At 54.3% G+C, this 10,851-nt stretch overlaps 2 protein-coding genes across 3 annotated transcripts in view; both read left to right on the top strand.

Annotated features, from left to right (window-relative positions):
* The window catches only part of LOC306837721 (multidrug resistance-associated protein 1-like), a 16,405-nt gene extending 13,946 nt beyond the window's left edge, over positions 1 to 2,459 (top strand). The window contains exons 24-25 of the mRNA XM_079365458.1: positions 1,285 to 1,487; positions 1,568 to 2,459. Coding sequence (XP_079221584.1) covers positions 1,285 to 1,487; positions 1,568 to 1,676 — 312 coding nt within the window. The 3' untranslated portion in view covers positions 1,677 to 2,459. The remainder of the gene's footprint in view (positions 1 to 1,284; positions 1,488 to 1,567) is intronic.
* A 208-nt stretch (positions 2,460 to 2,667) lies between these two features.
* Positions 2,668 to 10,160, top strand: scaf1 (SR-related CTD-associated factor 1). Of its 2 annotated transcripts, none has more exons than XM_079366398.1 (6): positions 2,668 to 2,853; positions 4,581 to 7,949; positions 8,074 to 8,156; positions 8,357 to 8,581; positions 8,679 to 8,807; positions 9,131 to 10,160. In XM_079366398.1, exons 2-6 carry the CDS (start codon positions 4,649 to 4,651, stop codon positions 9,281 to 9,283), a joined length of 3,891 nt encoding a protein of 1,296 aa, XP_079222524.1. In that variant the 5' UTR covers positions 2,668 to 2,853; positions 4,581 to 4,648; the 3' UTR covers positions 9,284 to 10,160. The 2 variants fall into 2 exon arrangements, with proteins under 2 accessions (XP_079222524.1, XP_079222523.1); XM_079366397.1 differs by having other exon boundaries at positions 8,282 to 8,581.
* The last annotated feature ends 691 nt before the right edge of the window (positions 10,161 to 10,851 follow it).

The raw sequence follows: 10,851 nt of genomic DNA, 5'->3' as shown, positions 1-10,851 counted from the left end.
CCCCCTAGTGTTTAAAATGAGTACTGCAGTCTAAACTCTAATCATCACAGAGAGCTGTCTCCCCCCCTCCTCTCACACAGCTCAGCATGTGGAGACACTGTAGCTTCAGTGTTTAGCCAGCTCTGCATGTGGTGGACACTGTAGCTTCAGTGTGTAGCCAGCTCTGCATGTGGTGGACACTGTAGCTTCAGTGTTTAGCCAGCTCTGCATGTGGTGGACACTGTAGCTTCAGTGTTTAGCCAGCTCTGCATGTGGTGGACACTGTAGCTTCAGTGTTTAGCCAGCTCTGCATGTGGTGGACACTGTAGCTTCAGTGTTTAGCCAGCTCTGCATGTGGTGGACACTGTAGCTTCAGTGTGTAGCCAGCTCTGCATGTGGTGGACACTGTAGCTTCAGTGTTTAGCCAGCTCTGCATGTGGTGGACACTGTAGCTTCAGTGTGTAGCCAGCTCTGCATGTGGTGGACACTGTAGCTTCAGTGTTTAGCCAGCTCTGCATGTGGTGGACACTGTAGCTTCAGTGTTTAGCCAGCTCTGCATGTGGTGGACACTGTAGCTTCAGTGTTTAGCCAGCTCTGCATGTGGTGGACACTGTAGCTTCAGTGTTTAGCCAGCTCTGCATGTGGTGGACACTGTAGCTTCAGTGTTTAGCCAGCTCTGCATGTGGTGGACACTGTAGCTTCAGTGTTTAGCCAGCTCTGCATGTGGTGGACACTGTAGCTTCAGTGTGTAGCCAGCTCTGCATGTGGTGGACACTGTAGCTTCAGTGTTTAGCCAGCTCTGCATGTGGTGGACACTGTAGCTTCAGTGTGTAGCCAGCTCTGCATGTGGTGGACACTGTAGCTTCAGTGTTTAGCCAGCTCTGCATGTGGTGGACACTGTAGCTTCAGTGTGTAGCCAGCTCTGCATGTGGTGGATACTGTAGCTTCAGTGTTTAGCCAGCTCTGCATGTGGTGGACACTGTAGCTTCAGTGTGTAGCCAGCTCTGCATGTGGTGGACACTGTAGCTTCAGTGTTTAGCCAGCTCTGCATGTGGTGGACACTGTAGCTTCAGTGTTTAGCCAGCTCTGCATGTGGTGGACACTGTAGCTTCAGTGTGTAGCCAGCTCTGCATGTGGTGGACACTGTAGCTTCAGTGTTTAGCCAGCTCTGTTAGAAGGAGGACATACTGGCTGCTGCATTGTTGTCAGAGAAGCTTCAACACAGCATGTTTCCTTCATGATCACACAGGAAGAGAGCAGCTCTCTGATTGGTCCTTTAAAGAAATATGTGTGTGTGTGTGTGTGTGTTTCAGTGTGGGGCAGAGACAGCTGCTGTGTTTAGCTCGAGCTCTCCTGAGGAAAACAAAGATCCTGGTCCTGGATGAGGCCACAGCAGCTGTGGACATGGAGACAGACAACCTGATCCAGTCCACCATCCGCTCCCAGTTTGAGGACTGCACCGTGCTGACCATCGCCCACCGCCTCAACACCATCATGGACTACACCCGGTAAACTGCACACAGCTGATGACACGTTGTTACTTGACGCTGAGAGGAGGCGTGCTCTTCATCTGGTTGTGTCCCCTCAGGGTGCTGGTGTTGGAGAAAGGAGAGATGGCTGAGTTCGACTCGCCCGCCAACCTCACGGCCCAGAGAGGAGCCTTTTACAAGATGGCCAAGGATGCAGGGCTGGTCTGAAGGCAGGAAGAGGTCCTCGCCTGGTCCAGCTGCTCCTCCGAGCCATCTCCAGCTCCTCTGACCCCCCCACTTAGGGGTCCGGAGTCCGAGAGGGGGGTGGGGAGGTTCAGATTAGAGTGCCTGTCTGTTCACTGGAGAGAACTCAGGGTCTGTCCCGCTTCATCTGCTCCGTCCTGTCAGCCCAAATCGTCTACTTCCTGTTTCCTGTTGTCCATGTTCTTCACTGCCGGAGGAGCAGACGAGTCCAGACTCTCACGTGACGGACGATTGTATCTGCTTGAGTTTTACTGTGTTAGGAGTGAGTCGCTGCGTGTTTCTCTCAGAGCCGTATGTGTAGATCTTATAGTGCCAAACATGCAATCATATAGAAATATATCTGATAGAGACTCAGTATCATTCAGGTACGCTGATGATGTCACAGACACGACACATCAATGAGACGCTAAAAACGCACAAACTGACTGTTCCTTAATGTGGCGCTCTGATTGTTTGGTTCCTCAGCTTTAAGTTTCACGTGTTTGTCTGCGTCAAGGCGAGGATACACTCGCTCTTACTGTGCACTATGAGGACACGAGCGTCTCCTCTGCTTTATGTTGTCCATCTTTAAATCTGTGACGACGTCACGGATGGGAAAAAAAAAACAAGTTTCTGACATAAGTGTTTTTCTTGTCTGCGTTGCTTTTGACTATTTTTATTTTAAGGGAATACAGATATTTTCAGAAGTTTGTTTTCTTGTTGAAACGTTGTGTAATAAAAAAATCAATAAAGTTTTATTTATACACCTTCTAAAAGTCACTGTTTCACAGACGGATGCACAGAAAATGAAAACGAAACATAAACATGACGATAAACATTTAACAGAATTGTTTGAAGTCTTTTAAAGATGCATAGAGTTTAGATATTTCAAGATAATTCAGTTAATAAATTGTTAATTTTAAACAACGATAGAAGCTAAATAATGACAGAACTTTTCGGAACTACGATTCCCAGCATCCTTTGCTGTCCGGTCTGAGTGGACGGAAGATGGCGGCCGTTGATGGAACGGGGCTGCTGTTTTAAGCGATGAAAGGGTTAAGTGTTTTGTGTGTTTTATGTCACATTTTGAATAAAGAAGAAGAGAAAGGAGGTCATGCAGGACGGATCGTTTCACCTGTGACCGAAGAATCACCAACAACAGGTGAGTCACGCGCACGCCTCTTTTTGGGGGTCCTAGCTGGCTAGCTAGTGTAAGCTAACCTAGCTGACCAGGCTAGCTGCTACCGACAGAGACTCAGTGTTTGATTAAAATATGAACATTAATAAACCGGAAATACAGAGAGAGTAGTGACGTCATTAACGTCAATTTCAAAGGTATTCCATCAGGAGAGGACAAATTAGCTATTAGCTGGTGAGCTAACATTAGCTTCGAGTGATCACAGAGACTGCCGACAGATAGACAGACAGCTACAGACACAGACAGCTACAGAGAGACAGACAGCTACAGAGACACAGACAGACAGCTACAGAGAGACAGACAGCTACAGAGACACAGACAGACAGCTACAGAGAGACAGACAGACAGCTACAGAGACACAGACAGCTACAGAGAGACAGACAGCTATAGAGACACAGACAGCTACAGAGACACAGACAGCTTCAGAGACACAGACAGCTACAGAGACACAGACAGCTACAGAGAGACAGACTTGAGGGACTGGAGGGTCACCCCTTCAGGTCCTGATGCGGACCAAAATATGGCTGAGAGGTGACGACCACTTCTCGGGCAGTGCCGAGGTGCCCTTTAGCAAGGCATGGATGGATTGATAGATGATAGATGGATGGATGATGGATGGATAGATGGATGGATGATGGATGAAAGATGGATGGATGGATGGATGATGGATGGATGGATGGATGGATGAAGGATGGATGATGGATGAAAGATGGATGGATGGATGGATGATGGATGGATGGATGGATGGATGGATGAAGGATGGATGATAGATGGATGGATGGATGGATGAAGGATGGATGGATGAAGGATGGATGATGGATGGATTGATGAAGGATGGATGATAGATGGATGGATGGATGAAGGATGGATGGATGGATGAAGGATGGATGGATGAAGGCTGGATGATGGATGGATGAAGGATGGATGGATGAAGGATGGATGATGGATGGATGAAGGATGGATGGATGATGGATGGATGATGGATGGATGAAGGATGGATGATGGATGGATGATGGATGGATGAAGGATGGATGGATGATGGATGGATGAAGGATGGATGATGGATGGATGAAGGATGGATGGATGATGGATGGATGATGGATGGATGAAGGATGGATGGATGATGGATGGATGATGGATGGATGGATGATGGATGGATGAAGGATGGATGATGGATGGATGAAGGATGGATGGATGATGGATGGATGATGGATGGATGATGGATGGATGGATGATGGATGGATGATGGATGGATGATGGATGGATGAAGGATGGATGGATGGATGGATGATGGATGATGGATGGATGGATGATGGATGGATGATGGATGGATGGATGATGGATGGATGATGGATGGATGAAGGATGGATGAAGGATGGATGGATGAAGGATGGATGGATGAAGGATGGATGGATGAAGGCTGGATGATGGATGGATGAAGGATGGATGGATGAAGGCTGGATGATGGATGGATGAAGGATGGATGGATGAAGGCTGGATGATGGATGGATGAAGGATGGATGGATGATGGATGGATGGATGGATGATGGATGGATGGATGGATGATGGATGGATGATGGATGGATGAAGGATGGATGAAGGATGGATGGATGAAGGATGGATGGATGTACTGTGAACAATGACACAGTGGGAGTGTTTCACTGACAGACTGCATGCGTCCTCTCTCACAGATTAAGTCCTTCTTCCTGGTCTCCATCGTGGATCTCCGTCTGTCGGACTCCTGCAGATCTTTGGTCTGATGGACTTGACTCCATCTTCAGGCTTCAAAAGGAGGCCGACTGCCTCGTCGTCGTCCCCGGGGGGAGTCAGAGAGGCGGCCAGGAGTCCTCCTCCCTGCTCTCCTTCCCTATCTGTGTCCTCTCCTTCGTCTCCTTCGTCCTCTCCCTTGTCCACTTCCTCCTCTGTCGGCATCAACACGTGTGTCTATCAGAACCATGTGAAGGGTCCGACCCAGGGGATGGAGTTGCCGCGGGTCTCCTCCACTTCTGCCCCTGCAGGAGGGCAGTCTCACCCCACACCTCCAGCCAACACCTCCTCCACAGACTGCCTCCCCCACCCTTCAGCTCAGCCCCACGACTGTGACAGGGAGGGGCTGAAAAAGGAGATGTACGACCCTTTCAGTCCCACTGAGGGAGCGAAGGAGGGCGAGAAATACGACCCCTTTGACCCCACAGGATCCCCGGCGTCAGACGCCGATGACGGAGGAGGGGACGTGCAGAGACGTGCAGAGGACGAGAAAGAGGAAGAGCCTCCAGACTCCACGGACACCCTGACTGACCTCCCCAGCCCCCGGCGGACCTCCCCGCTCCACCTGAGGAGGAGGGTGGACTGCAGCGCCAGAGGGCCGAGGGAGGGGGGCGACTCGGAGAACTCTGAGATAGAGGAAGGCGAGATCGTGGGCGCCGCCGACAGAGAGGGAGGCAACAAGAGAGCAGCAGCAGAAATCCTCTCCCTTGACTCTCCCAGCGTCTCTTTCTTCGGGTCCAAGCCGGAACGGATCCTGCGCGTGCTTGATGGGGACGGCTTTGTGTCCGTGCGTACGGAGGGCACGTGGGAGGCGGAGCCAGAGGAGGAGCCTGTCGTAGGAGTGGAGGATCTGAGGAGGAAGCTGGTCAGCAGACGAAAAGAAAGATATCTCTCTTTTCCCCCATCGTCCCCCCTCTCTCCTCACACGCCTCCTCTCCCCCCCCACACTCCGGCCTCTGCTCCCTCCTCCCCCCTCACGCCCCCCGTGGAGCCAAACACTAAGACCAGCAAGTCCTCCAAAAGCTCCAAGGACCGCGACCCGCTGAAGAGCAAAGACAGGAAGTCCGGGGACAAGGAGGAGAAGAGGAAAAAGAGGAGAAAGGACAAAGAAGGAGGTCAGGAGAGGAGCAAAGAGAAGGAGGGAGGAATAAAAAAGGAGGCTAAAGTTGGGAGGAGCAGCAGGAGCAGCAGCAGGAAGAGGAAGAAACGACGTCACAGCAGCAGAGAGGCCTCGTCAGGACGAGCGGGACACAGCAGACACTCCTTCTCAAGTCAGTCTGAAGACCGACACAGAGACAGAGACAAAGACAGGGAGAGAGAGAGAGGGCGAGAGAGGGACAGGGAGAGAGAGAGAGGGCGAGAGAGGGACAGGGAGAGAGAGAGAGATCAGAGTCGCAACACGAGTCGAAGAAGAGACGACAGAGATCGAGGCTCGAGAAAGAAGGAGAGCGAGCGGAGGGGCCGGCGGTCGAGCAGCAGAGAGCGAGGCGGGTCGAAGAGGAGCCGAGAGAAGAGGGACGGCGAGAGAGAGAGGGAGCGGCGGCGGGATGGTCGACCTGTCGTCCCTCCGTCCATCCAAGACCTCAACGGCTCAGACCTCTTCGCCATCAAGCGAACCATCACGGTCACCACCACTACGACCACCACCACCGTGCCCGGCTCCCCGAGACTCAGCCCCACGTCCCCCTGTCGGCCCCCGCAGGACTCCGACAAACCCCACAAGAAGAAGAAGAAGAGGAAGTGGCGCTCTGCTGGAGAGGTGGAGGATGGCGGGAGCATGCACAGCCGCTCGCCGTCCGTCTCTCCCCCGAGGTACCACAGCTACGATTCAGACCACTACTCTGACAAACTGGAGATCGACGTGTTGTCTTTGGACGGCGAGGCTTTGGACTCTGACTACCCCTCTCTGGAGGACACGCCCCCTGCCGTCCTGCCTCCTGAGCCACCTGTCCCCTCCCCCAAAACTAAATCCGCCCCCAAGAGTGGACGACACCAGAAGAAGAAATCTCGCACGTTTAAGAAAACGGGCCCCTCTGACTCCTCCTCCAACAGAACCAAACCCAAATGCCTCTCGTCCATGATGGTGAGTTCAGGTTCTGCCCCCGTCCCCTCCGGCGCTCCAGCAAAGAGGGCGAGGAAAGTGGCGAAGGACAAAGAGCGGGAGAAAGGAGGCAGGAAGGAGCCGGGTCGCTCTGGGAAGTCTAAGAAAGAGGGCGGGGCCAGTCGAAAAGGCAAGCTTCAGTCCAAAGTGTCGGTGTTGGTGCGTGAAGGTGTGAGCAGCACCACCGGGGCCTCGGTCGGCTCGGGGAAGCTCCCCATGGACCTGCTGGGACCAGGAGGAGCAGGGGGGGGCTCTGGGAGCTCCGTGGTGGGGGGCTCAATCGCTGTGGTCTTCTGCAGGGACAACGAGAGCCGCTCTCCGTTCCTCAAACCGTGCTCGGAGCCGCTGTCTCTGACTGGCCGGGGGAAGGAGCTGGGGAAGAGGAGCGGCCTGGCGGCTCCGCCCCCCTCCTCCTTAACCACGTCTGCAGGACTCAAAGCCAAGAAGACCAAACCCAGCTCCATCACCTCCACGTCCTCCTCCGCCTCCTCCCCGTCCTCCACTCTGGCCACCAAACGTCGCCGTCGCCTGGGGAAGAAAATCAGAGATAAAAGTGGGGCTGCAGGAATGACAGCTGGAGACAACAGCCAATCAAAGGCCTCCTCTGAGGTCTGGGGCGGGGCCTCCCTCGATGGTCAGTCCGTAGCTGGAGACGGAAACAAGTCAGCCAGCCCACATCCTGGTCCAGCTGGCCCTGCACCCTGCTCCTCCTCCTCTTCCTCCTCCTCCTCCTCCACCAGTGTCCTCCCGCCGTCCTCCTCACCGCCGCACACCCCGCCCCCCGCCCTGCCCGCCATGAGGGACACCCGAGAGTCTTCTCCAGACTCTCAGACTGTGGACAGCAGCTGTAAGACTCCAGACCCTTCTTTCCTAGCCGAGGACTGTCCCACTCAGACCAGCCCCGCCCTCCCGGCGTCCAGCCCGTCCAGCATGTCGGCCCCCCCGGGAGCCGGACTGTCGACGCCCACCTCCAAGCCCCCGCCTCCAGACGAACCAACCAAATCTGTGTCTTCCCCTCCGTGCTCGTCCTCGTCAGCCGGCCTGAGCGTCCTCTCTCTGTCCTCCTCTGACCCCTCCTCCTCCGTGTCCTCCTCCTCCGCTACCAAACCTCCCCCTCCCCCCCCCCCTCCTGCAGCGCTCCCCTGGAGCCTGCAGACCGGCGTCGACTGCACCACCGGAGGAGTTCTGGCCCGTGAGTGTCTTCATCAATATCGAAGAGAGAGCGACCTGGAGCGGGCGCCCTTCAGTTATAGGATGACCTTTGACCTTTGCTTGTTTTGATGTTGCTGATTGGTGTCCCTGTGTTCCCCTCTCAGTGACGGCGCTGCTCTTTAAGATGGAGGAGGCAAACATCGCCAGCAGAGCCAAAGCACAGGAGTTCATTCAGGCCACCAGCCAGGTAAGAGAGCGGCGCCCACGCTGTTTGCACACGTGCACTCAGACTGCTGGCGGCGTGTTAACGCGTGTTCCTCTAACAGACGGGGATCACGCCTCTTTAAATCGTCTGGTGTCTCTCTCGCTCAGATCCTCTCGCAGGCCAATCAGAGCCAGTCCCAGCAGCATGCCCCGCCTTCCTCAGCATCCTCTGCCTCCTCACAGATCCCGCCCCCGCCCTCGCTTCCTCCTCCAACTGGTCTGAGCCCCGCCCAGTTCATCCTCCACGGCTCCCTCCCATTGGTCGGCTGCACAAAGACCCCGCCTTCCCTCCTGCATCCCTCCATGGGCGGAGGATGTGCACAGACTCCGCCTCCAATGTTACCCTCGGGCCTGTCAGGGAGTGTTGGTGACACTGGGTGGGACAACGACAGCAAAGACCCGGATAAGGTAAACCACACTTTCCTGTTCTCACCGATCATCCGGCACGATCCCGGTCCTCAGGTAGCTCGGGGTGGTTAACACGTGTGCGTCCCGTTTCTCTCAGTACCTGAAGAAGCTGCACACTCAGGAGCGAGCGGTGGAGGAGGTGAAGCTCGCCATCAAGCCGTACTATCAACGCAAAGACATCAACAAGGACGAGTACAAAGACATCCTGAGGAAAGCTGTGCACAAGGTCAGCCTCGCCACACACACACACACACACACACACACACACACACACACACACACACACACACACACACACACACACACACACACACACACACACACACACACACACACACACACACACACACACACACCGCCGCCCTCATCACCTCTTTGTTCATATTGTGTCATCGGAAGCATCATTTTAGTTTCACGGTAAATGCTGCAGGTTTGACCGTGGCCCCGCCCACCAGGTCGCTCTGCAGGCGTGTTAGACACTGACCTGATCACAGGAAACAACACGTGACAAAAGGATCAACTAACAGCTGGATTTGACTCCTCCCTCAGATCTGCCACAGCCGCACCGGAGAGATCAACCCGGTCAAAGTCAGCAACCTGGTGAAGCTCTACGTCCAACGCTACAAGTACTTCAGGAAACATGGCCGCAAGATGGACGAAGAGGAGCGAGAGGAGAGAGAGAGCGGAGCGCTGCACTCCTGAGAGAGAGAGAGAGAGAGAGGAGCGCTGCACTCCTGAGAGAGAGAGAGAGAGAGGAGCGCTGCACTCCTGAGAGAGAGAGAGAGGAGCGCTGCACTCCTGAGAGAGAGAGAGAGAGAGAGAGAGGAGCGCTGCACTCCTGAGAGAGAGAGAGAGAGAGAGAGAGGAGCGCTGCACTCCTGAGAGAGAGAGAGAGGAGCGCTGCACTCCTGAGAGAGAGAGAGAGAGAGAGAGAGAGGAGCGCTGCACTCCTGAGAGAGAGAGAGAGAGAGAGAGAGGAGCGCTGCACTCCTGAGAGAGAGAGAGCGGAGCGCTGCACTCCTGAGAGAGAGAGAGAGAGAGAGAGAGAGGAGCGCTGCACTCCTGAGAGAGAGAGAGAGAGAGAGAGAGGAGCGCTGCACTCCTGAGAGAGAGAGAGAGAGAGCGGAGCGCTGCACTCCTGAGAGAGAGAGAGAGAGAGAGAGAGAGGAGCGCTGCACTCCTGAGAGAGAGAGAGAGACAGAGAGAGGAGCGCTGCACTCCTGAGAGAGAGAGAGAGAGAGAGAGAGGAGCGCTGCACTCCTGAGAGAGAGAGAGAGGGAGAGAGAGGAGCGCTGCACTCCTGAGAGAGAGAGAGAGGGAGAGAGAGAGAGAGAGAGAGACTTTTTACACATGAACCCCTGACACACACACACACACAGCGTTCTTCTCCATTTTTATGATCTCATGTTTTTATGATTTCACAGCCCACCTGGTCTCTGCTCACCTGTGATCTCACTGTAAATATATCTCACATATTAAACTGTATCATGTATGTTAGACAGGTGGTTGCTGTGACGCACACCTGTGTTGTGATAACGGTCCAGTACAACAAGCCTGCAATAAATGCTCCCTTTGTGAAGCTCAGCGTGGTGGCTTCTTGTGTCTGACATCAGTGTTTGTGTTGAATCAAATGTTCTGATCTTAAACTCACGTAGACGTTCAAATCACTTCTACAAATGATCCTCGCCACAGACCTCACAGTGAATCTGCATACCAACCAGGACCGTGGCCCCCCCTGAACGGACGACACGGGCCCGTCGTCCTGTGGACCCACCACCTACAGACGATCCCATGGGGATCGGGTGCAACGTGGATCGGGCTGCAGACGCCGGCGGGGGACATGAAATGTCACCTCGGGGGGGGGGGCCTGAGCTTGTTCAGGAGGTCGAGAGGTACCAGCCAGATATAGTCGGGCTCACCGCCATGCACAGCTGGGCTCTGGAACCCAGCTGCTCGAGACGGGCTGGACTCTTCACTTCTCTAGTGTGGGCTTGCATGTAGCTCCGCCCCTCAGCCGCCAAGTGTTGGAGCTCTCGCCAGTGAATGAGCTGGTCTCGGACACTCGGGTGAAAAGAAGGGCTGAGCTGTCTCAAGTGATCACCACCTGCTGGTGAGTTGGATGCACCTGCACTGGTCCCTCTTTTAAAGAAGGGGGATCAGAGGGTGTCAGGGAATCACTCTCCTCAGCCTCCCTGTGCAGAAGGACGAGCAGAGAAAGAGGCGAAATATCTGTACAGACAAAATAAAACGATTTTCTTTATATCGATGGA

This window comes from Symphodus melops (assembly GCF_947650265.1).
Source record: "Symphodus melops genome assembly, chromosome: 17".
Taxonomy (NCBI): domain Eukaryota; kingdom Metazoa; phylum Chordata; class Actinopteri; order Labriformes; family Labridae; genus Symphodus; species Symphodus melops.
The sequence above is the reverse complement of the archived record's forward strand: the minus strand, read 5'-3'. Positions and strand labels throughout refer to the sequence as shown.

Bases quoted from the DNA above. Each gene is read 5' to 3' on its own strand.
- scaf1 (XM_079366397.1), top strand. From the start codon at position 4,649: ATGGACTTGACTCCATCTTCAGGCTTCAAAAGGAGGCCGACTGCCTCG. The intron at 8,157-8,281 runs GTAAGAGAGCGG...TCTCTCGCTCAG, and splicing joins TCATTCAGGCCACCAGCCAG to ATCCTCTCGCAGGCCAATCA. The intron at 8,808-9,130 runs GTCAGCCTCGCC...CTCCTCCCTCAG, and splicing joins TGAGGAAAGCTGTGCACAAG to ATCTGCCACAGCCGCACCGG.